Source organism: Heloderma suspectum, chromosome 10 (assembly GCF_057233095.1).
Source record: "Heloderma suspectum isolate Gila_16-S chromosome 10, 16-S_ref, whole genome shotgun sequence".
Lineage (NCBI taxonomy): Eukaryota > Metazoa > Chordata > Lepidosauria > Squamata > Helodermatidae > Heloderma > Heloderma suspectum.
The window spans coordinates 43335053-43361636 of NC_139467.1; the positions used below are offsets into that span (position 1 = coordinate 43335053).

General features: G+C 43.4%; 1 protein-coding gene across 3 annotated transcripts in view; it reads right to left on the bottom strand.

Annotated features, from left to right (window-relative positions):
* Positions 1-2350: 2350 nt before the first annotated feature.
* KPNA6 (karyopherin subunit alpha 6) overlaps positions 2351-26584 on the bottom strand; it is a 36076-nt gene continuing 11842 nt past the window's right edge. For 2 of the 3 annotated variants that reach the window (XM_084816093.1, XM_084816092.1), the window contains exons 2-14: positions 21639-21775; positions 20048-20143; positions 19576-19675; positions 16878-16972; positions 15524-15655; positions 14570-14658; positions 13555-13654; positions 12463-12626; positions 11161-11239; positions 10683-10808; positions 8546-8673; positions 6093-6268; positions 2351-5248 (exon numbers count right to left, since the gene is read on the bottom strand). In XM_084816093.1, the coding sequence (XP_084672219.1) occupies positions 5061-5248; positions 6093-6268; positions 8546-8673; positions 10683-10808; positions 11161-11239; positions 12463-12626; positions 13555-13654; positions 14570-14658; positions 15524-15655; positions 16878-16972; positions 19576-19675; positions 20048-20143; positions 21639-21775 (1610 nt within the window). In that variant the 3' untranslated portion in view covers positions 2351-5060. Of the gene's footprint in view, positions 5249-6092; positions 6269-8545; positions 8674-10682; positions 10809-11160; positions 11240-12462; positions 12627-13554; positions 13655-14569; positions 14659-15523; positions 15656-16877; positions 16973-19575; positions 19676-20047; positions 20144-21638; positions 21776-22145; positions 22235-26584 lie in introns of all 3 variants that reach the window. The other variant, XM_084816091.1, reaches the window with a different exon arrangement.

A 26584-nucleotide genomic window follows, 5' to 3' on the forward strand; every position in this document is an offset into this window, starting at 1 on the left:
GTTTTAGTAGTCCGAACACAGCGGCATTGGAGCTGCAATGTCAGAACATAAGAGCAGCCCTGCTTGATCAGACCAAAGGCCTATGTAGCATTCTGTGCCCAGTATTTATTTTATTTATTATTAACATATACTGCCTTCTTTACTAAAAAGCCATCAAGGTGGTGGACAATGTAAAACAATTAAACCTTAAAATAAGAAATGAGATAAAAAAAACCATTAGAACAACTACAGTATCCCAAGTGTGATCACACCATTGATTTGCATAAAGGCATTATAATATTGGGGTTTTATTTTCTATTCCTTTTCTAATGATCCCCAACATAGAATTTGCCTTTTGCCTCTGATGAGGCTAAAATGGTGTTTGCCAAATGTATGGAGAAAGGCTGAAGTGTTTGCTCACTCATTTTCACAGGGACCTTGCAGACCTGGGCAAGAACTACTTTTCAGGTTTAAGGACTACCTCTACTTTCGGATCAATGAGATAGTATGGAGAATACATTTGCCCCCTGCTATCTTTAGGTCTTAGATGGGGGAGGAAAATTCTAATCATAGGGAAATGTGTCTATATGAATGTAGCTTAAGAGCCATGCTGGATCAAGCCGAAGGCCTTTATAATCCAGCAACCTTGTTTGCCACAGTCACCATCCATCCAGATGCTTACAGGAAACATGCAAGCAGGATATGAGGGCAACAGCCCCCACCACTTACGTTCCAAAGCAACTGGTATTCTAAAGCATATAGGCTCTGTCCCAGAGGTAGCATACAGCCATCATGACTGGTAGCCACTTATAGTCTTACCCTCCATGAATATGAATAATTTCCTTTTAATGCCATCAAAGTTGGCAGCCATCACTATTCTGTGGTAGCCAATCCCATAGTTTAACTATGTGCTGTGTGAAGTACTTCCTTTGATCTGTCCTGAATTCAACATTCAGCTTCATTGGAAGACCCTGGGGTCTAGTATTTTGAAAGGAGACAAACTTCTCTATCCACTTCCTCTAGTCTCCACCGTACATAATTTTATACATGTCTATCAAGTCCCACAGTACTCAGCTTTATTTTGAACTAAAAAGCTCAAAACATTGTAATCTTTCCTTGCATGGGTGTTGATCCATGCTCTTGTTCATTTTGGTTCCCCTTTTCTGTACCTTTCCTTTATTTTTTTATGGTGTGACCAGAGCTATACAGGGTATTCCAAGTATGGTCAGACAAGATTTTTATAAATGTATTAAGATGGTGGTAATGTCGTTTTCAGTCCCCTTCATAATAATCCCCAGCACAGAATTAGCCTTTTTTGTCCCTGCTGCATGCTTGATCAATGTTTTCGTCAAGCTATCCAACACCACCCCCACTTTCCTCATCAATCACCACCAGCTCAGACCCCATCATTATGTATATGAAATTAGGATCTCCCCTCCCCCAAAGCACTTTACACTTACTTACATTGAACTGGATTCAACATTTTGTCACCTGTCCACACCGTTTGGAGAGATCCTTTGGGAGCTCTTTGAAATCCCTTTTTGTTTTAACTATCCTACATAATTTGGTAACATCAGCAAACTTGACCACCTTGCTGCTCAACCCAAATTCCAGATCATTTATGAATAAGTTAAAAGTCCCAATATAGATCCTTAAGAAACTCTGCTTCTTATAACTCTCCATTGTAAGGACTTCCCTACTTTGTTCTTTAGCCAGTTCCTGATCTATAAGAGGACCCCTCCTTTTATCTGATGGCTGCCAAGTTGACTCAGGAGCCTTTGGGGAAAGCTTTTTGCACATAAGTACACAATGGGCCAGTTCGCATGACAGATAAGCAGTCAGGTTTACATGGGGTTTCAGCCAGAGGGGTTAGCTCTGACATGTTAAAATCAATGGTGGCTGGACAGGAATTTCTTGAAAGAAGGAAGAAGTGCATAGGTAGGGTTGCATGGGGCTTGGATTTCACACATTTGCCTAAGTGTATTAAGATTACACTGAGGTACAAGTCCACCTATATTTGCATACAAATGTACTACCCATTGGGGAGATCCTGATATACATCTGGTACAGACCACACCCAATGATGTGGCTGTATGATCAAGTATCGATGTGACCCATTATAGACTGGAAAGGAAGACACAGTCCTTAGGACAAAACACAAGTGAGGGGAAAAGGATCCACCCCTGCCACAGTTGTTCAGCATTGCATGGCTCACTGTCGAGGATTTAGTGGGAACTACAAAGGTGATTCTCCATAATTCAGTTTAAGAAGGATTTGTTTCTTTTATACAGAGAAGCCTTCTGGCCTTAACACAGTCACAACCTGGTTCTCAGTAAGGAAGTGGGAGAATTTCCTACAGTTATATTATTTTGGTACTACACATTCTTGCCAGTGTCATTTTCTAGCAGTTTATTTTGGTCTATTGATTGAATAGTTGAATAAATAGATGAATACTTTTAGCACTTTCATCCATATCTGCTAAGCCTGTGTTTGAACAAGGTGAGCCTCTGGTTTATTTAAATCTTTACACAGAAACAAGAGGCAAAACTGCATCAAATTGATCAGAGTGATGTCTCAGTATAGGAAATTCTAAGAGGGCCACTATAGCCTAGATTAGCCTTCCCAAACATGGTGCCCTCTAGATGTTTCGAACTACAATTCCCATCATCACTGACCAGGTTGGGGAAGACTGGTTTAGACTAACCTCCGGGAGAGAGACATTTGCCATTTATGAACTTTGTAAATTATTTCAGCAGTTGTTGCTGTTTGCCATGTTTTGACACTATAGTTAAGAACTCTGAACCCCGTCTTCACTACATGTTCTTCTTGTAACATGATTCCAAATCCAAGAATCAGTTAAGACAGGAGTAGTAGTCAAACCACTGCCACCCACATTCTCCCTTGCATATATTTATACCATGTAGATTGCAATGTACCATTTCACTGAGTTTTGCCCACAACAGGAGCACTGTGCAATTCTCTAAATCCCATTTGAGTGGGTCATTCCATTTACTAAGAAATCCTGCGAACGGTAAGGCTTTCTTGGAGGGAGGGCTGTAGTTTCTCAGAAAACTACAATAGTCAGGGTTCTTTTGAAAAGTCAGCTTTTTAAAACAACAACAGCCAACTGCAAGAGCCAGAGCTGTCCAGCAGCCAGAGAGCCAACTCTGTTATAAGTGCATTATGTGGGTTCAAAGCCCAGTTGTGGCAGGGAAACAGCATGGTCTTGATCAAGCTGCTTGGCCTGCTTCCCATTACTACAGGAATGATACCCTGCAGGGCAATTGCAAGATGCAAACAAGAGCATGCATGCTATTTTGCTCAGAAGCAGTGCTAGATATGGCTAGCAATATTAAGAAAACATCTTCGCTCCAGTCACATCTGGATTGCAGTCATTGAATGCAGAGATGTAGTTTATTAAATTTCCTTGGCATTTGTTTTTCTTAAACAATGAAAAGCAAATCTGTTACAAAATACAGCCCAAGGCTTCACATCCAACTTCACACCTGCTTGAATGTCTGTTCTTGAAGGCTTTGGGAACCCTGAATTCAAACGTTGGCGAGCAAGGGGGGGGGGGGAATCACATATGCATACTGTAAGCTTTTATTAAGACACCAGAAGGGGTCTTCCCCATCCCAGAAATAAGCTTATAGTTTCCCATATTCTGCTGTAGTAGATATGCAGCCTTGGCCAAGTAATCTCTACCTGGTGAAGGAGCTCAACTAATCTGGTGGCTCATACAGTAGGTAAAGAGGGGAACACAAGAGAACTCACGTTTTTATGGCCGTGTTCCTAGGCAAGCCTGCCACACTGTATCCTATTTATATACCTTAGAATAATTAGTTTCCCCTCCATCTGGAGACCGAATTAGACAAATATCTACGTGTATATATAATATATAAAAAATACAGAGCTTTGACTTCTTCATTTTGAAGTAAAATGTACACGATATAGTTGTGAGCAGGAGGTAATTCTGAGAAACACAGGCCACTTTGAACTTAGAGGAGATTATGTGCCACCAAGGGCAGCTGCACCACCTCCCCCAAGAAACATGTCAGATCTGTCCCCAATCAGGCTGTCCAAGAAAAATAAAAATTAAAAATAAATGACATGAACCAAAAGGCTTCAATAAGTTTTGCAATTTTTCTTCAAGTAAAGATGCAAGATAGGGTTTCTTCCAACAGTTCAACACTTCAGTCAGTAGCAAATGTAAGTGAAGCCCACCTGACGCAGTAACTGTGCTTTAAGTCCTTTCGTTTTGTACTTTTCCCTTAAGACTGGATCTTCAGGAGGTGGTGGGGATTGCTGCCCTGTTTGAACTCTTTAGTTCAAAATAGAATCCCCCCCCATGAAGGCTAGAGTCTTTCCAATGCATGGTAGAATGGGGTTGTCCATCTTTTCCTGCATGTCTGTACAGGAATATTTTTTAAGTGGGGGAGGGTGAGAGCAGCAGCAGCAACTTGGCCCAAATCCCTTGAAAGGTGCTGTTTGGCAAGAGGGTTTCCAAAACAAAACAAAAAACCAAACAATGTGGGCCAAAGTGGTGCTTTTGGCAGATTAAGAAAAGTCTTTAATAAAAATTAAGATGTGCAAAAAGAATTTTTTTAAATAGTTGAACCCAAGCATCCAAGATTAGATTCCTAGGTTATGGTTTGTTATTTTGCCTTCTCCCGTTGGGGAAAAAAAGTCATTTCTCAAGTACCCATGTGAAGAGTCATGTTTGAGGAAAAAACCACCACAAGGGGGGGGGGAGGAAAAAGAAAAAAAAAGAGGAAAACCACACGCTAGAAGGCATAACTGATTTACGCCTCCTTTTTCATCCACTTCAGCACCTGCTTTGACACACCTGTGCAGCAGCAAAAGAAAAACATGTATTGTGTGTAAGAATATCTCCTCTCCACGAGAGCAAAGCATTGCTGCCACATGCCAGTGAAGGAGAAAGCTGTTTTGTAGCAGGTGGAGTGGGCACTGCAGCCTCCCGCTTGGCAGAGAAGAGCGCGGGACGGGGGTGATGAGGGCTCTCTGCTGCTCACTTCCCAGCAAAGTGATGGTACTCTTCCCCCACAAGCCTGGCACACGCGTTATAGCTGGAAGCCTTCCATGGGGGCCTCTGGTTGCTGGAAGATGAACTGCTGCTGGGCCTCGTCTACCTGGGGAGCCAAAGTGGAGTCATCATCCTCAATGCCAAAATAGTGCTCAATCAGATCAAAGGCCTTCTGGTAGATCTCTTGGTTTTCATGGCTCTGGAGAAATTCTATTTTGTCCAAGCCTGGAGGAGAAACATATAATTACGTGTATGCATCCTTCAATGTGCATGGTGCATCACAAATTCAAGAGGACAGATCCCAGCCACATCAGACTTATAATCCAAAATTCAACACCGGGATAACAGAGGAAAACAGAAACAGAGCTAGACGGATGCAGAATATGCATTTATTTCACTTACCCACTCTTTGATTATTACAGTATTATGGTGGGGGCTGGCAATCTGTTGGCCGCTTTCCCCTGAGGGAAACCTGCATGTGGGCAGTGGGCAGGACTGAAGCCAGTGGTGGGCAGGGAGGTTACCCTTTTTCTCTTTCTGCCATCTTCTTTTCTTCTCACTTTCTGCCACCCCCTTCTCTCTCTCTCTGTTCCCACCCAGCAGGCTGGCCGAGAAGGGACTGATGGCTCTTGCCAGAGGTCTGAGCTAATCACATGCAGAGGGCTTTTGAAAGCAAGCCAAGAGCTGCATGAAATTAGGCTGAAGGCCACAAGTTGCCCACGCCTGGTATATGGGGACTATGGAGTAGTGCTAAAGAGTTCACAGAAGTGGTGGTTTTTCAGGAAGGATCTAGAGGAAGGTAACAGGTGGCATCATGTAGATGCTCTGGGTGGCAGTTCCAGGCATCAGGGGCAGCAAGGGACAAGAGGGAGGAGACAATGTGCAGATGGCCGAGGGCGGTGGAGCTGGAGAAGCAAAGGTCACAGGCAGGGACCTACCAGGATATGAGTGGAGAATTACCAACACATATTGAAAGCACTTGCAGACTAGGATAAACAAAGTGTTAAGCTGTCTCAGAAAGTATTTCCAGATGACTACCGCTTCCCTATCAGCTGACTTCCCAACTCACCATAAGCCTCCTCAATAAGGCTGCAGTAGGGGTTGCCAGTGCCGCTCTGCTTTGCCTCTTGCTCACCCAGCCGTAAGATGTTCTCCAGGCCGTTCAGGGCCACTTGAACAATCTTGGAGTCCATGACTGTCAGGAGGTCACATAGAGGCTTGATGCAGCCCAGGTTTACTAAATACCTGGCAAAGGAAACATGCATGTTTAGAACACCAACACAGAACTGAAATCAGAAGAGACATTACCAGCTGAATTTCAGATTAAGTTCACAGAGTTCTGAACTTATATTGTACAGGGACCCAAGATTTCTTGGAAGACGTATCTTCTCCCCCAGTTATCCACTGTTTAAGATATATCAAAGGGCTGGATTATGAAGAAAAATTAACTGTAACATTTATATAACACCTTTGCAAAAATGTTACCAAGGAAGTGTGCCACAATACAAACAAGGTTAAAACAACCCTTAAAAACCCATTTCATCACCCGAGGCTAATGGGGTTTTAATGACCTCTTAAAGGCCATTAAAACCCATTAAGGGGTAATTGGTTTTTAATTGGTTTAACAGGTAACAAACTAGAGTGAAGGCTTGGAAATCCGGTTTGGACATTTCATGTTTCCCATTGACTATCATGGGAATTAAAACAGCTATAACGTTTTCTCTCTTTGTCAGAACTGGATGACAGTTGCAGGCATTGTAAGAGTGGATTACACCTATCAAAGGCCATAAAAATAGGTGAAGGGGTCTTTGTGCTACATGCGCTACACACACACACACGGACACCGAACTTTATTTCTTGTCTAAAGTAGATGAAAATTTCTCCTTTTGAAGGGATGAAGCCAGCCAAATTTCAGAACAATAGCTGCGTGGTGCATGTGTGCACACAAGAGCAACCTTGACATTTTGAGGGTCCCCCTATGTTCCTTTTGGACCATTATTCTGAAAGTGACAGCCTAGAGGTGTCCCTAGTAAGAAACTTGCAAAGTTTCAGAAGGAGAGGTGCAGCACTTCATGTGGAAAAGAAGTCCTCAAACTTGGGGGTCGGCGTGGGTGGGAAGAGACTTGCTGCACCTTCCCTCCCCCCCTGGTTTACTAGGCAATCTGTATGGAAATGGCATACACCATACAGGTTTCCCCAATCAAGAAACCTGCAAAGTTTCAGAGGGGGAGGTGCAGGGTCTACAGAGTTTTGGTGTTTGAAAACCAGTTTAAGGCCCTTTTCATAATAAAGCCTGGGGCATTAGAAGACTGGCCATTGCACAGTCCTACCCTTGCCCATCCCCAGAGTACAGTGATTGGAGCCCCCGGGAAAATATGCCCTAGGATAAGACGGTAGACCTGTCGCTCAATTGCACTCCCCCCTCCCCCCATGAGCATTTAGAGCAGGGGTGGGCAACACACAGCTCATCCTTTTTTGCGGCACCCCCCCATGGTTCCAGCTACACGCATTTTTGCTTTGAAGCAAGGCACATGGGGAGCGTGCACCTTGTATTAATGCAAAACTGTGCTTCCCCTAGGGCTTTGGGAGCATGATCATGTATTAAAACAAGGCAAGCGCTTCCCATGTGCCTTCTTTTAAAGTGAAAATGAGCCTATTTTCTCGCTGCTGAAATCTGGCAGAAATTCAGCAGCAGAGGATGGTGTATACTCCAGTGGATGGAAATTGGCCCCCAGACCCTCCAAAGTTGGCCCCCTCTGGTTTAGAGAAATGAAACTAAAAAATGCTATTTGCAGGAGACATAAAGTCTCTGCATATCCAGAACATGAGTTGCTAACCAAGCCTCGTCTTGGAGCAGCTTCAGCGGGAAGTCCACTTTGCCTTGGGAAGCAACATGACCAGAATGAAGTGGCCCAATTCTGCTTGGGCTTTGGGGTTTCATCCAATGCACATCCCTAATCCACATGGTACATACACTGTGTGAAATGATTCTTTTGACCCAGCAACACCTGAAGATCAGTTTCTGTTAGCCATAAAGATAACAGGTGGTGTGGAGGAGTAGAGCAGCTCTCCTCTTATCTGCATTTAGCTTCTAGCCTGCATATGGTTATTTTCCTTCTCAGCTGGGAGCATCCCACTCATTTTTCCTATCCCAAATATTGCCTCCATACTCATAAGCCTCTTTTCGCCAACTCAAAACCTCTCCAATTGATCTATTCCACTAATTTTTTTTTTTTTTTACTTCCTCCATATTTTACTCAGTTCCTCCAAATCCTTTTTTTAAAGATTTGGAGACCAAATAAAGGCAGTTCTACATAAAATGTATGACTCTTCTTTCTAATAAACTTGTTGGGTAAAACTGCATGAGCAAGGTCAGTGTTAAGAACTACCTATTCAAATACATCCCATGGTTCTTTCAACTCTTAGTTTTCATGGAACTGTAGGTAATGAGAGAGTATCACAATTTAAAAGAAAAAAAGCCAACTCAAGAAACCTTGCCAAAAAGTAATAGCGTTGACTTACTTGATCTGTTCTGGAGTTCCTCCTGATGTAGCATTCGTGATTGCCCAAGCAGCTTCTTTCCTTGTGCGGAATTCAGCCTTCTGCAAGATCTCAATCAGCACTGGGAAAATGTTGGCATCTATGACTGCCTGGTGGTGTGGGGAGCAAGAGAAGAGAACAATGTTGTCAAGCAGCTCAGCCAGGTTGCCATTTTAAGTATCACCTAGCATGCTGATTCGAGAATTTTCCTTTTTCCAGGGGAGGTACACTGAGGCACACAGGGCAAGAAAGCAAAGTCACAGTGTACACTAGCACTCCTTCATTAGCAAAGACCAGGGGCAGGCAGAAAGCAGATTAGGGACTACTGGCACATCTGTGTGATTTGTAGCAGATAAGCAAGGATTTCTGACTCCCAGCGTTTAACAAACGCAAACACAAAAACACTTTTCCTCTCATACATTAGGCTTCTGATTCTGGTTTTCAGAAGTTCTAGCAAGAGACTCCAGAGAATCTCAGATCTTTCAGTAAGTTTCCTAGGTTTCATTGTGCAAGATCTGCTACTGGCTCTGCATACCCATCTTTTGAACAGAAGCATTTGGTTTCAGGGAAGGGATGGGGAAAGCATGAACATACAAGGTTCCTGGGTATTTTGAAGGCATGAAGCTATTATGTGGAGAGCAGATGTTCTGGTGAGGGGGAGAGAAAAGAAGAAGAGAGAACTGAGATCTTGCTGCAGGTGGTACCTTTAGAAATTATGTTTTGTTACTTTCTAAATTCTAAAATCATGAGGATCTTCAGCTATTATCCTGGTCATATAGCTAAGAACATTTTTTTTTTTGCTTTTGGCCATCACCACCATATCTGCGACACTAATCAAGAAGCACAAATCTTTCCACCTCTCTGGAGATGTAATCCAAAAGCATGCAAGAAACCTGAATATTAGTTTGGTCCAACAGAACTGTACTCTTCTGAAGGAGCTTCACCATTCCAAAGTTTTATTCCTCTAGCAGTTGAAGCCACCTATTTATTTCCATCCTGAAACTGTTAAAGCTGTAGGAGCAAGAATGAGAACTTAAATACTTCTCCCTGGGCGCTGTTTTCCCTTGCAATATCTCAGGGCAAGTTCTTAAGGTGCCTTGGTAGCATGGTTGCTGTCCACCCAAGCTGGCATTTTCAGGCACCTGCCAAGGCCTACAACCCAGCAGAGGCTGACCACAGCTTAATGTTCTATTGTTTTTCTGTTTTTAATGTTGTTATTTAGGAAGTTGAGATGGATTATCTAAATCCATTTCAAACTGGTTTCAGGCCTGGTTATGGGAGAGACTGCTTTGGCCACCCTGATGGACCACCTACACTGGGAACTGGGCAGGAGAGTGTGACTCTTGATGTCTTTCAGTACCATTGACTATAGTGTCCTTCTGACGTGTCTAATTTGAGATGGGACTGGGAGGCACTGTTATACAGTGGCTCCAGTTCTTGTTGGAGGGGAGATTTCAGAAGATGGTGCTGGGGGATTCCTTTTCAATGCTCCGGCCACTGGCCTATGGTGTTCCTCAGAGTTCCATCTGGTCCCCCATGCTATTTAACATGTACATGAAATAGCTGGAAGAGCTTGGTGGGGACGTGAGAGAGGGCCTTTGCGATGGCTGCTCCCAGGTTCTAGAACTCTCTGCCAAAGTTGCCCCCCTGTGTTGTCCTTCTGCCAACAGACAAGGATGTTTTTATACACGCAGGCCTTTAGATATATGCTGGTCTATTGCTGATGCCACTTTTTTTTTTTAATTGACTGGTGCCGCTTCTTTCCTTTATTTATGTGTTACTGTGTTTTCAAATGTATTTGTTTTTAATGTTATTTTAATTATGATTTTGCTTTTAATTCAGATGTTGTTAGCTGCCTTGAATGTCATTTTTGGCAAAAAGGTGGGATATAAATAAAATAAATAATTATTTTTATTGTGTCAAGGTTTTATTGTTTTCGATTGCTCTGCACTGCCTTAGTGTCTTTTTATCAAATAAGGCAATATATAAATGCAAATTAATAAATGAAAAAATAAATGCTACAACAGTGCTAGCCCATGGTCATGGGAAGGCTGGTTTAGACCTTTGCACTCAAAGTATCAGACCAAAAAGCTGTCATTTGAGTCCAAGGGAGCTGCACCTGTATCTGGGCCCTGTTTCCTGCTGTGACGTTGGAGATCGTCCAGCAAGCTTCTTTCCGGATAGACTCTTTGGGACTGCTGAGAAGATGAAGGAGACAAGGCAAAGCTGAGCAATTCAGGATCACCTGAAAAGAGAAAGTAGAAGAGTCTGTTGTTAGAGGGAGAGCTCAGTCTCAGAGCTTCCTAGTTCCATCTATAGCCATCCTGAAAAGCAAGTAATTCCAGGCCTTTGCTGTAAATTCCAGCAGCAAGAGATAATTTGGCACTCCCTGTACCAGTGGATACCATCACCCCTGAAAACAAACTAGAGCTTGCTTTTAATCAGAAATAGGTATGCAATGCCAGTTTCAGGGCTCCTTCTAGAAGCCCAACTGATCTGTATATCCCACAACTCCTTGGAGGAGCTAAACAGTTGTAGTTTTTTAAATATCCTGAACTTGCAACAGGCACATTCAGGACTTGGCCCCTTCTCATCACCTGGGTCTGGATATCGTCCCCTGTCACAATGTTGCCAACAGCTCGCAAAGCTGGGGAAGCCACCTTGTAATCGCTGTGCCTGTGAGAAGAGGAAGACAAGATTCCCATCTTACCCTACAGAAGGAACACCCCAATTCCAGCCCTCAAGTTTAGCTCCTCTTTCTCCCAAAGGACTCCTCCAAGTCAAACACATTAATAACACTTGTCTGAGCAGCTCTTTCCCACCCAACTCTGTGGTGTGCTGAAGGGGGCTACAATATATCCAGTGCCAACCTGTAGTTTTGCAACTGTGTGAGGAAGACCACATTAAAATATGTAGGCTAGACAAAGCATCTTAGCCAAGGGCAGCCACTTGAGCTCCAGAGCAATGAAGGGGATTAGAGTCCAGGTTTTTAATGTAAAAAATCAACTCTGTTCACTACATTGGGAGATTTGCTGGAATACCAAGTTGTGCCTTTGCAGTGTTCTATCCTCAAGGATTTTGAGTGCACTACCTTGACCTCCAAAAAACTCCATACAGACACCTAACTATGGAGGTGTTCGCATTATCCCACCTATTTATTCCATTTTAAATCTGGTGTGCATATGCACTCGCACACATGTAGCCCTTCCTCAATTGCAATGATTAACCCACGAACTGCTGAAATCTAGCAGGAGTGAGCACATTGCCACCAACATGCTTGGCACTTCTGCTTTCAATTAATAACTTACAATCGTCCCGTTTCGGGGGTTAAACAACCCAGAGTTAATTCAATGACATATTGTAGGTACTCTGGTTTAACCCCTAAACAATCCAGAGTGTTAGGGTTTGGACATCACGCTAACCACCTATGAATAGGGTGATCGTAGGTTGTTAAGAGAAAGCAGAGGCAGTGAGCGCTCCTGCTAGACTTCAACAATTCATGGGTTAATTAACTCCTTATTGCCATTACATGTGAACCAGGTCAATGTGTGATCTCACAATCCTCTTAAGCAAAATGGGCTGATGTACTCATGTGAACAATGCATTCACCAATTCAAGGGTGAAAAAACTTTTTTTTGGGGGGGGGACAGTTTCCCCACCTTCAAACTGACAAAAGCACGAGTGCATAAGCCAAGCTAACAGTCTCAACATCTCTGATATACATGAACATCTTATTCTTTTGATGAATGGAACTCAATTCTAGCCACAAAACATTTGATGGTTATGAATAAATCCACATGCTGATTCTGTGAAACTCTAAAGGGTCTTAGTTACTCCCAGGCAGATGTGGGCCTCAAACCAAAGCCAATGCCAAGATCCTTCCTAAGCTGGACACTTACATCAGCAATTCCACCAGTCGCCGACACACCCCTGAATCTATTACAGCCTGGATTTTCTCATTGGGGCCATCTGACAGATAGGAGAGTGCCCAGCACGCATCCGCCAGCAAGTCTGAGTCGCTGCTGAAGAGTAAGCGTGACAAGACTGGCAAACAGGATGATACCTAACAAGAAACACAATTGCGAGGGACTGTTAGAAAGGATCCCTAAGGAGGCAAGAAGGTAGTGCCTGGCAACAGACAGCACTCTGGTGGGCTAAGCATTCTCAAAAGAATGTTTATGCCTGTCAATATACAAGCTCAATACATGTCCCATCACTGTTTGTTTCTTTGCCCTAGCAATCCTAGGGACAGTCGACAGTGCAACCTAAGACCCTCACAGCACCTGGGAGAGCCTTATTGGAACGTCTGTAACCTCTTCCCACATTCCCTCTTAAGACTCTGACTTCCCGACTTCAACGTCAAGTCAGCCTTTTTCCCTCCTCTCTCCCCTACCTGCTTTTTGTAACATCTTGCCTGATGAAAAGATCTCGAGATCTCAGAAGCATTCACATTTTTATGACAACTGAGTTGGCCTAATACAGGCATTGCCCTAATATGGAATTTAGAAATCTAAGGTTGTTTGGGTTATTTGAACCAATGGCTCAAACTATAACCCTTTCCCCACACCACCACAGTCTATCTACCTTGAGGTTTCTAACCACTCTCCTACACAAAGGCATATGCAGCAGTAGTTCTGGTTTAGGGGTGCTGCTCACACCCATCCTCTGCCTGCTGCAGAGCACAGCAGCATTCTAATGGACGCTCATGTGGAGAAGCGTATCATGGCCCGCTACTGGCATGATCAGTGGCACCAGGGTTAGCAGTGAGGAACTCTCGCCAAGGGGGCTATGCTAAAACTTTCCACCAGGTGTGCTAGTTTACTGCAGGATTAGTGTCAGCTTGTTTTTACACACATGGGGGAGCATGTATGAAGAGAGGGCTTAAGTGATAAGAGCCCTAAGTTCTATCGCTGAAATTCTATGGAATGCATCAAACAGCTCTAAAAAGGCATCTGGGTCTGGACAAGGAGCAATGCACATTGGTATTTCACCTTCTCAAATTCAGGTGGTGGGTTTTTCCCTCTGCACAAATTGGACAATGCCCAGACAGCATTTCGTGTCATTGTCAGCCTGGTAGATTTTGTGAGGAGCCTGGAAAATAGACAAATTATACCCACACACAATCATTTGTACTTACAGCCATAATTTTATCAGAAAAACTCTACTCCTTAAGGCATCGAGTTAAGCCAATTCTGTTGCACTTGATTGTACACAGCCACATCCTGCAAAGGTTGAATCAGAGCTGCTGTATTTCATGGATGAGCAGGGATTTGATCTTGGGTCCAATCCAAAATACCAACTGTACCACAGTAAAAACCTGGCGGGCAACAAGACTGTAGTACAAGTATTTATTCTGCATTTTTTCTCCAAGTTGCTAAGTACAGCTTACATGGGATATGCTAATCCACCCTAACAATCACTCTGAGGTATCAGTTAGGCTGAGACAGCATGCATGTCCAACTGGACAAGGGTCATCCAGCGAGTTTCATGGCCAAGTGGGAATCATTAGCCGTCCCTGTTGAAAAACTGGACATGTCCCTATTCCTTTCATAAGGGGTTTAGACACTGGGCAGGAAGGAACAAAGGCCTTCCAAGATCGTCTCTGACTGGAGAAGATCTTTCCCACACATTTAATTACATCACCTACATCCACAGCGTGCCTTCTGCAATCAGGAACTAACATGGTTTGCAACAACAAAAGATAATGTGGAACAACTCTGCAAGTATTTGAGTGCAAAGTAGCATGTTACTAAGGAAATGGTGCCCCTACCAATAGTGGTCTGTGCCTCCCAGCTAGCTAGTCTGGGGGAAACCTCCTCCAGACCCTAAATATACTCATCAATTAGATCCTAGTTGTGAAGGAAAAAATCCAGGGCAAGTTCACACCACTCAGACCGTTTCCAGTCTAATGCCATGCAAATCGGGAAAGAGAAGACACATACACAGATGCAGCCAACAAGCACCAGACTTAAAAAAGGCATGGCGTTTCTTTCAACAGCTACTCACAATAACAAGGGAGGAAGAATGCCACAGTTGAGGACGTAATCACGGCAGGCAGAACTGTCTCCAGCGATGTTCCCCAGTGCCCAAACAGCCTGGAGGAAAAACAGGGGTGTCAGCACTCAGGTCTTCAATGGAGGGGAGAAGAGGCATCTGTGGAGCGGGAAGCCAGCCTCTGGGCCTCTCAAAGGCTCCATCAACTTGTGCAACTCTCCACCGTTCATTACTAATGCAACTAACATGCAGCAAAAGCATCAAGCTTCTTCCTGTGTGTCTGGTTCTTGGATCCTCGGTTGACTTCAGTGTTCAGTGTTCCTGTGCTGTCCCATTTCCATCTTGCCAATTGCTCTGAGCCTCACTGCATACAAAGCACTATCTCTCTCATCAACCCCTGCACTGAGCAGTTAGAATCTTTAAGCATTCTGTGACATTACAGCAACTCAGCCAAGGACCTGGTAGGGGTGGATTGTGAGCATCACAAGAAACAGGTAACAGCCAGGTTTTTTTATCACATAAAAAAAACATTTTTATCAGAGTGCAGAATGTGGTGGTGGTGGGGAAAACTGCCTTCCACGGTCCAGATGATGTCAGTAGGCAAACCCATGCCCACTGACTGATGTCAGTCACATCATTGTCCCTCCTGCACTATCCATTTTGCCTCTCTCGGCACAGTGTGCGCTACCCCCATGGGGGTGTAGCCCACCATGCAAACTCACTTGGCCAGTGCAAAGCAGAGCCAAGTGCCCAAGTGTTATCTGAGACTGGAGATAACAGTAGGGATTTCATTGGCATTCCACTCCCCCTCCAATCTTAGATAACAGCAGAGATTCAAGAAAGCTCCAGGTTCCACATCCCTGAAATACAGAGAGGAGATTATAGCTAAGAGTTTCCCTTGGCTGAGAGTATTTGAAACCAGGTCTTGCAGATTTGAGCTCCAAACTCACCCTGAAAGTGCCTCACCTGCTCTTGGACATCTTCAAAATCAGCACTCAACAATTCAATGAAGATAGGAACTGCTCCGGCCTCAATTACTATTTTGGTTTGTAGCGAGGTGCCCGAGGCAATGTTTGTTAATGCCCATGCAGCTTCAAACTGAAAAGCAACAAGCAACCAGATGTAAGAACCTAAGAGCCATGCTGGACCAGACCAAGGGTCCATCTTGTCCAGCATTCTGTTCACACAGTGGCCAATTAAAGGATGCCTCCAACAGAAGTAAACTGTACATTAAGAGACTAGTTGTTCTGCATTTTAACTACAGCAGCTCAAAACTGACTTGCAACTAATGTGTTCAGTGATGTTTTCAGAGACAGCATTCCACAGATAGAAAAGAAGTTGGAATCAATATACTTTCTTTGTTGCCATCTCTTAACTAAGGCCAAGTCAAAAGTTCCCAGAGGCCTTGTCGAATTTTGGGGGGACAAGTCAAGGGGAAAAAAATTGGTCATTGCTTTTATGGTGGAAGGGAGGCTTATCCTTTAGTGGCACTGACAACAGCATCTTTCTAGATTTATTTTATTTTGCTGTTTGCAAGTGGTGGCAGCAACAGCATGGCATGACTGTCATTTTCTTTTCCAGACAGACATTGTGTCTGGGGCAAAGTGAGGGAAAGAAAAGGCAGCCAGGCAACCAAGATGGGAGTTTTGCTGTGGCTGCCACCACCTGCAACAAGAAGATAAAAGGAAAAGAGTTAGAATGAAACCTCCTCCTTGCCCCCACAAAAATGTCAGGAAAATTGGCACCACTTTTGCCACCATGTGGAGTGGTGAAACACAGGGATTACTTGAGTTCAAGCCTACTCTTAACACATCTCAGTGCCTAGAGAGCTCTCTGCTGGTGCATAATCCTGCACAACCTTGATAGAGATGTATTCTCCACAGTTGACCTGTGTTTGTGATCTTCTATCTCCAAAAGATATTTAAGATTTGCAGTGTCTTTGGGAACCATAATGAGATTTTTCTGTCTGGGCTTACATTTGACAACTAGGGCTAAGCTAGGAAACATGGCAGATATTGCAGTATCCACTTTTGCTTGATTTTAATGGCTATGATAGATTTTATTAGCATCCGAACCAAAGCCTATGGAGAACGCATTACACAATGGGATTTTATATTACATTTTGGTTGGTGCTTAGATACAGCAAGAGCACAATTGTTGCTACAGCCACAACCAACCACATAAAAAGGCACTGTGAGTGGTAAAGTTTATCACAAACTTCAAAGTGTGATAACTGGGCCAGTTTGACTTCCAAAGCAATTACTTATAACATTGTTCACTGTAATGATTAACAGTTAGGAATGACCCTCTTCCCACTTACCTGTAATGTGCTGTTTTCACTTTTCTTTAGGAACTCAACAAACCTGTCCACCACTCCCTGAGTGCTTATCACTTCATCTATTGGAGGATTGGGCTCTACGAAAAAAAGGATTTTTATAATGGCATGTAAGAACACATAGGGTTTTATTCATGACATCAGGTGGTCTACTGAAATCCCACTTAACTGCTTACGAATTAAAGGCAGGCATTTGGGGTGGGTTAGGGTATTTAAAAAAAAATGTATGGTAGAATTTTATTGTTTCAAATTGTTTTATGGTGTGTTGTGCATCGCCCAGAGTGGCTGGGTGACCAGCCAGATGGGCGACCAGCCAGATGGGCGATTAATAAATTTAATAAATAAATAAATAAATAAAGGCTTAACACAACACCCTCTTAATGTTTCCCTCCATTAACATGAGGACTAGAAACTTTCTCTTTTGACAGCTGGGTTCTGAGGGTTCTATGAAGGCTACCACATGCATTATTTAGGGCCAGCCTGTATCTGGAAAAAACCCTGGCTTCTGCTGAAAACAGCATGTGGAAGAGGGAGATCAAGGTCAGAAATGTGGCCAGACCATATAACCGGTCACATTTTCTAGAAACTAATATTCACATTTAAAGTGGCTGTTTCCCCGCATGTATAATTTAACCCTACATTAATGTTTAAAATTATTTGTTTTTATGAAAACACCCCTTGTGATGAGTTAGTGTATAAAACAGTTTCTGCTTGCATGCTATTAATATTCAGCCAGGTACAATTTCTCCCAAAATATTGCTGGGTAGCTTAAGAAATTATATAGAAGTCCAAAAAACCCACATCTCATTCCAAGAGTGATTTATAAACCAGCAGTACTGGAAAGTTAACATTGTACAGTGCCTTGCATAAGTGTTCACACACCCCGTTTTGACTTTTGCACATTTGGTCGTGTTACAACCTGGAATTAAAACGGATTTAATTGACATTTTTACCATTTTATTTACACAACAGACTTACCACTTCGAAAGTGCAAAATATTTTTATTGTGGCACAAAAGTTAAACAAAAGCAAACTGGCATTTGATTGCTTAAATATTCACCCCTGAGTCAATACTTGTTAGAAGCACCTTTGGCAGCAGCAATTACAGCTGTGAGTCTTTGGGGATAAGTCTCTACCAGTTTTGCGCATCTGGATCCTGCAATTTTTGCCCCTTCTTCTTGGCAAAATTGCTCAAGCTCTGCTGGTGAACAGCAATTTTCATGTCTTGCCCCAGATTCTCAATCTGATTGAAGCCTGGGCTTTGACTGGGCCAGTCTAAGACATTCAAGTTCTTGTTTTTAAACCACTCCAGTGTAACTTTGGTTGTGTGTTTAGTCATTGTCCTGCTGGAAGGTGAACCTTCGCCCCAGTCCCAGGTCCCTTGCAGACTGAAACAGATTTTCCTCTACAGTTCCCCTGTATTTGGCTCCATCCATCTTGCCCTCAATCCTGACCAGTTTCCCAGTCCCGGCCGATGAAAAGCATCCCCATAACATGATGCTGCCACCACTATGCTTCACTGTAAGGATGGTGTTCTCAGGGCGATGAGCACTGTTGACTTTGTACAACATATAGTGTTCTGCAGTAAGGCCAAAAAGTTCAATTTTGGCCTCATCACACTAGAGAACCTTTTTCCACATGTTTGCTGTGTCTCCCACATGCCTTCTGGCAAAATCCAAACGGGATTTGATATAGGTTTTTTTCAGCAATGCCTTTCTTCTCACCACTCTTCCATAAAGCCCAGCTTTGTGGAGCATCCAGGCAATAATTGTCCCATGGATGGTTTCTCCTGTCTCAGCTGTGGATCTCTCCAGCTCCTTCAGAGTTACTATTGGCCTCATGGTTGCTTCTCTGACTAATGCCCTCCCTACCCAGTCACTGAGTTTTGGTGGATGGCCTTCTCTAGGCAGAGTTGCAGTCATGCCATATTCTTTCCATTTTGTAATAATGGATTTAACGGTGCTCCAGGGGATGTTCATAGTTGATATATATATATAGATAGATAGATAGATAGATAGATATAGATATATATAACCCAACCCTGATTGATGCTTCTCCAGAACATTATCCCAGACTTGTTTTGATAGCTCCTTGGTCTTCATGATGCGGTTTGTTTGGATATGCTCTCCAGCAAACTCAGGCCTTCCAGAAACAGGTGTGTTTAATATGAGATCATGTGACACTTGAATTGTACACAGGTGGACTCCATTCAACTAGTTATGTGACTTCTGAAGGCAGTTTGTTGCACCAGAGCTATTTAGGGGTGTCACAGCAAAGTGGGTGAATACTAAGGCAATTCAGACTTTTCAGTGTTTTATTTGTAAATCATTTTGTAAAATATGTAGATTCCCCCCCCCCCCCACTTTGACACTGACTATTTTGTGGAGATCGAACAAGAAATCCTAATTAAATCCATTTTAATTCCAGGTTGTAGAACTACCAAATGTGGAAAAGTCAAAGGGGGGTGAATACTTATGGAAGTCACTGTATATATCCCCCCGCCCATTATATTTCATCTATTTAGTCCACTTTGCATATGGGGTTTTCAGTTGTTTCTGGCAAACTATTTTAGCAGTTCATATGCTTTGAGGCCCTTACAATTATGGAAGTACACTCACAAGCTGTTTTTTTAAAAAACACAAAATTGCTACAATTTCTTCTTAAGAGCTGTAGCTGCATTTACCTTTTGAAAGTAGTTTCCTAAACCGCTGGGTGGTTACTAGCTGAAGATCAGGGTCCTCTGAGAACAGCATTTCCACCATCTCTCTTGTGATCACACCCTCCTGAAAAGACCACACACACACACACACACACACACACACGTCTCATTATATAAGGCCAGTCTGTTAAAGCAGCTTCCAGATCTGTCTTTTTTTCTTTTCACACACACACCATCAGGACTATTCTTTTCTTCAGATGGGAGGATAGCAAACTAGGACTATGAGCAAAGCAGATCTAGACTTTGGAAGGTCCATTTTAAAAATGATGATCCCCTCCCCCAACTTTCTGCAAGAAATAGAAAGAATAGCAAAGAGCAAAAGAAGTCCTTCAAATGGTTTCTGGTATCTATACCAACTTCGTCTTACTGACACTGACCACAGCACAGGATTTTATTTTACAGAATAGAACATGTCACAGCTTCCAAGAGTACTTACCCCTCCTGTGGTGGAGCTAACAAAGGAGTCTACGAGGGGGCTGTCAAACATAGCAGCATCTTCATTAATTAGCTCCACATTTCTTCTTTTAAAGAGCTGAAATGGAAGATGGATCAAGTCACAGGGGAACAAAAATATGTTGTCCATAAGCAGATGCCTGTAGTCAGCGAAGCCCCTCCACACTTCAAAAGCTGTGTTCCATCTCTTCCCACCACCATTACAGATTTCATCAGGCACTGCCCACATTTTCTAGCTCTTGTCTTTTCTTTAAATTACAATTCTAAGGGCGCCAGGCTCTATGCCCCAAATTTCTACAATAATGCGGTACATATGGAGAGGCAGAACATGTGCAACTCTGGCAAAGAACCACTTCTAGTACATCAAAACTTCTTCAGCCACCCAAGGCACTTCTTACTTGAGCTGCACTTCTTACTTTAAGACTAGGAAGAGGCACAACTCCTGACTTTGCACTCATGTCCCAAAGCTCATGATCTATAAATTCTGAGGTTAGGATTGGTTGTGGTAGGGCTAAGGGGCTAAACACTTGATTTACAGGACTGCACATCCCTAAACAGTTACAAAACAGATCTAGTTTCAAGAGCCAAATAACTCTTCTCATCAGAAAATGCTGGTGCCTTACACTGGGGGGGGGGGGGATTTCAGGCCTGTGGGATCTACTGTTTTTACTAAATCATCCACCAACCAGAGCAAGGTGCAAAACAGTGGCTCAGGCAGATGGTCATACCCTAAGAATTAAGGAACAGAGTGGCTCTGAGCATATGCTCAGCCCAGGAATTTGTGATCAACACCAGAACCAAGCTTACAAGTACTTTCACCCACAAACTCACTCCTGGTCCACCCCACAAGAGTTATTTTTCAACAACCCAAATCAGGGGGAGGTGGGAAGCTTTTTAGTTGTTGCTGTTGTTAGACTATCTACTGCAAATCATCCGAAGATCTACCTTCTGCCATCCATGCTTTACAGAGAGTATTCAGATTGTTAAAGCTGTCCAATATTTAAAGAATGGCATTTATTTGTATTTTAACAATGTAAATAAATGTGCATGTAATAAAAACACCATAGGGGCCTGTTTGAGATACTGAAACAGGAGATAAGGAATGGTAACTTTTTTTCTTTATGAAAGGGAAAGTCTCTCTAGTAGTTGCTCTCTCATTTCTGCATATCAGAACTAAGACAGCCTTGAAAAAGAAGGATGTCCTTCACTCTCAAGCCCACTAATTAAAATTGGAACCCAGGTCCAACAACTCTAGCTTTAGTTCCTCAACTGATCAGCCCCTCAATGGATTCCTGCATTGAGCACTCAATGGTCTTATAAGCCCCTTCCAACCCTACTATTCTATGATTCTATTAACCCAATTCCAGCTCCATTTTGTTGTTCTGCAAAATACCGGCAACCAGGTACCAGAGCCCTAGTGATGGCAATAACCAAAGATCCATTTAAACAAGCTAAAACATGTCTCCTACACTCCAGACATGTGAGGGCAGTTATAAATAGACCCAGTCAACCCAGGCTATCTTTCTGGCCAAGACTGACATAAGCACTCTGTCCACCAACCACACAGGAGTTACCTGCTGCTCCCGTTTCTGTTTGCGGAGCTGGATCCCCTCCTCTTCTCTTCTCCGGCGCATCTCCTCAGGGTTCAATGCCTTATTTTTGTAACTCTTCATTCTGTAGTTGTTCTCTTTCGCTGGACTCGCCATGGTTTCTACAAAAGAAGGGCAGGAAGAAAAGAATGGTTCGTGCATCCCAAAGAAAAGGTACTATCTTCATGCATTGGTGCTATGCAACACTTGGCAAAAATGGCCCAAATGGTACCAACAGTACGGCCCAATTTGCACATCACAACTGACAAGCAAAATCAGGTACTGATTCTTGAAGTTAGTTTTTGTACCTCCACAGATCAAGAAGTGGTCAGCAAACTTTATCCTCTTGCAGTTTGAACTCAAGACACTGAACCTGGTATAGAAACACACGGTTGACACACCCCACCCATCTTGTTACAGATTTGTGGGTTTTAGTATTTTGCCATTTTTATATAAAGCCATCATACATAGTGTTAAAAATAAAATACCAACCCTGAGTCTTTATGAGAGGGCAGGCCACAAACTATGAGGGCTTATTGCAGGAAACAAAGGAACAGTCAGCAGAAGGCAGAACTACTCTCCTACAGTTTAGGAAATAAAGGGAACTTGTAAGAAATACTTAAAACCACCCTACATTACCCACATCTCTACACTGACATAATACCAAGCCACATTACGTTTCATTCAGATTTGTACACTTTTGCATATCTGTCATCAACCACTGGCTTGGGGGAAAAGCATGGATGTTACATTTCTCTATAGCAAATCAGCAAATACCACACTCCTCAAGGAACCTGATTGTCCCCAAGAACAGGGACATGTCCAGGTCATTCTGACTGAGCACCTATATTCCTGGGGGCCGTCACCGATTCTGAGAGGACCACTGCAGGTTTGTATTAATCTAGCATTTGCATCAATTGCTAAAGCACCCGAGTTAAGCAGTATGGGTCCTTTTGGCAGATTAAAAGCCTTTAACGCCCTTAATTCTAGATTTACAAATCCTTTTCCTGTGGGAGTGGGCACACAAACAATCCTTTTAAAGGGCAGCAAACAGTCCAGAACTGAAGATGAGTAGCAGCTCACTGCAAGGTACAAGGATGGCAGAACATTGGCCATAAATAGTCAGGATGACAAGCAGTTCAGCTGCCTGCAAATTATCACAATCCATGTCTGTTCCAAAGCCAGGCCTGCCTCAGAGAGGCCTCTAGAAGCTTTACTCCCAGCATAGAATATTGTCAAGACCCAAGTTGGTAGAACATTCCACATCTGCCTAGCTGCAGATGTGCAAAGTGCATCAGATTTAAGAAACACCTTTGAGATGCTGAACTACCACAGGGAGGATTTGAAAGGAGTTCTCATAAAGTACAAACAGGATCGGCACCTGTTTAGCTGATGCTTGACTTCTAATTACACTTTCAACCAGCCTTTTGTCCAGGGCCTTCCTGAGGCCTGCCTTTCTACCCTGCAACCTTCACCAATGATGTCATAACGAGGGATGCGTGATAATGGCATCCCATTCCCATCACAACAATACATGTCACAAAAGGGGATTTGTGACTTCACTGCAAAGCCAGGCAGTAGAAGAAGCTAGTCAAATGAGCAAGGGAAGAAACAGCCAGAGCTATGAAAAGCTGCCAGTTTCACTCAGGATGACTGCAAAGCCCATCCTGGCAAATGCTCACCACCACTATCTGGCAAAGTTCGAAAATGTAACAAGTCAAAGGACTGAGCTGAAATTCTTTAGCAAACAAACCCAGATACTCTCCACTCTCTATCCTTCCCTAGACACCATCCTCGTTTAATTCTACCACTCTCAGCTGTCTTAAGATCTCCTTCTCTTAAAGCCTTCCCCATCCTCCCTTGCTTCATTTTCTGCCTGGAGCTGCCTCTTAGAACACCTATGTCATTTGTTTCTCTCTTCCTCCAAAGTCCCCCAAACCCAGCTTTTCTGTGAAGCTTTTGACTCAAGCCCCAGCCTTCATTCTCAACCACCCACAAGCCTAAGGATATACAGCTGCATTGCTCATCCTTTGTCACCCTTCACTGTTTCTTCCCCTATCAACCTTCAGGTTATTGTTTTTACAGAGGGAAATACACACCCTTAGCCCTTGAAGACAGTTTTACAGTGTTTACTATCTAAATAAAACCTGATGTAGGTCAGAAGGCTCAACTGTTCTCAAATGGGGTGTAGCCTTTACCAAAATTGACTCTGGAAGTGCAGCAGACCTGGGTTCAAAGTTCAGCCATGGGCTTCCAGTCTCTTATTCTTGTCTCACTCTGTGCATCCCCCCCGCCTTGCTTCCTACCTTACTCTCTGCTGAGTAATTGCAGAAATTCACATGCCTAAACTAGGGCTCACACTGCTGAGTCAGAGGCAAAAGCAGACAGGGAGACTATTATCCTAATGGATTGAACAAATGCGGCAGTGTTTTAATCCCAAACTACATCACACAAAAGGGAGGCCCAAGCAGCAGGGCTTGCCAGAAAAACTGGATGAAAACAAATGTGCATGCATTGGGCCCTGGAAAGTCACCATTTCTCAAGGGTTATACAGGATTGTTTTATTATTTATATTTATTAGATGCCTCAAACAGGTTCTTAAGGTGTCGTACTAATCAATTTAAAATATGACAATAATACAATGGCCTGGTTCAGACTTAATAAGCCGGTGTTCTGGGGAACCCTGGCCTGCCCAATCATTCCTGCTGCTAGCAGGAGTGACTAAACAAGCCACAGACGTTCTGTCTGTAGTTTATTACGTGTGAACTGGGAACTCTGGTTTGTCTCTCCAACAAGCCAGAGTCCCCAGTTCGCATGTAATGATTAACCAACAGATGGAAGGCCTGTGGTTTGTTTAGCCACTCCTGCTGGCAACCAGAGTGAGCAAGCAGTCTGCACAGACACACTGTTCATAAATAAGCTAGGGTTTCCGGGGTTGATTATGTCTTGAATTGGGACAAGGTCTTAACATACAGCCTAGTATAAATCCCAAATATACAAATCCAACACAATAAAATACATTATGAATGTGTGAGCTCAAAACCAACCAACCCAGGAGCTAAAACCACCATTAATTCCAGAGACTAAAACTAGATCTTAAAAGGCCTGGGAGAACGAAAATGTCTTAGTCTGGTGCTAGAATTACAACATGGCCAGCAGACAGGGTTCCCTAGAGAGCATTCTATAGCTGGGGGGTCACTACTGAAGAGGTCCCCTCTCTCATGACCACCCCCTAAAATTCAAAGTAAGACAATACTTGGAATGCCTACATCACTAAACATCTATGTGTTAGGCCAAATTTTAAAAAGAACTACAGCTGCACTGAATGTTCTCCTACGGAGGTGGGGTGGCATTTGGGGGGAAAGGAGTATTTCCAAAAACATACACACAATCTCCAAGATTGGGTCAACGGCAGAAAAAATAGTAAGCTGATCTGAATATACTGATTTAAAAGCATGTGTTGTATTTGCCAATTTGATTTTAATTATCTGGCCTAATTTAAATAAAATCATTGCACAAATAAGGACGTTTGATCAGGTGACCTAGTTCTTCATAAACCCTTTGTAGGCGGAAAATGGAAGTGTGGTTAAAGAGCCAGGCAGGCAAGTGAGGATGGCAAGTGATGAGTCTGGTATGGCATAAGACAAAGAGTATACTTCCAGTGCAGTTTTCCAAGGGACCACCTAGCTGTAGGGCAACGAGAATTCAGGATGACCACATAAACCTCGTTAACAACTAACTAAATGCACTTCAACCCCAGCCTCTTAAAAAGTGACACCCACAAGTTCTTTTGCCAGGGACATCTTTTCCTCATCTCATATCTCCAGAGTGGCAATTAAGGGCCCACTAATATCCCATGAAGGACTGGACCTGGAGACTCCAGCTGGTGGCTCTTAACAATAAAGGTTCACAAGCATAGCTCTCACAAGGCAAGCATGAGATTCAAAGACACCATCTGAAAGCCTATGCACCTCAAATGTGCCATTATTTGTAATGACCTCAGAGATCACTGGTGCTATGTTCAGAACAGGATGCACTAGCTCCCCATGCTTCCTAATATTCTGCCACAACATCAAGTGTGAAACACAAAATTACTTTTCCATGTTGAAGATATACAAAAGCCTGCGCAATTAAGACAGGGTGTGAAACTTCCAGGTGGGAGCTGAAGGCTATGATAGATCCTGTGTACATCCTGTTCCAGCATGGCACAGTAATGTCAAAAGCCCACAACACAGTGGTTTCAGAGCGCACACACACACCCTGCCCAAGCCCCCAGTTGAAGGCTAGAGCCCTCTTACAATATGCCAGCAAATGTATGCTGCCTTCCTTCTTCCCATGTCCTCCATCCTGGTGCTCCCTCCCTCCCATCTATCACACACATCTGTACATGCCTAGAAACTGGGCCCACAACATTCTCTGCAAACTCCACTTTCACAGCTTTTGGTTCTGTCTAGATCAGCTGTGTTCCAAGCTCTACTCAGCTCCATGGAATTCCAAGTTCCAAACAGCTGCTCACAACAGATAAGCAATCTGAGAGTGCTAGAACTGAGGAGACTGACACTTCACAAACAGGGTGAGGTGGGGGTGGATCAAAAGCAGAGATTCCTAGGTCTTACTTTAAAAAGCAGAGGGTGTGTATTTTCAAAGGACCTCCCTGAAAAAATTCTGAACTTCCCAGCATAGATCTCCTCACCACCACCATGAGATTGGCTCACAAGTTAAATCAGGCAAACTGACTACAGACTACATGTCATCTCGAGCCTTGCTGCCAAGGGAAGCACGAGTCAGTGAGCCATTTGGCAGCAGTCGCCACCTGCAGACATCAGCAGCTTAACATGAAGGCTCTTCCATGAAAACGAAGCATCAAGCCTGCTTTGGAAGTCAAGGATTCAGCAGGGCTATTCTGTGACAGTCTCATTTTGTGCCAAGCA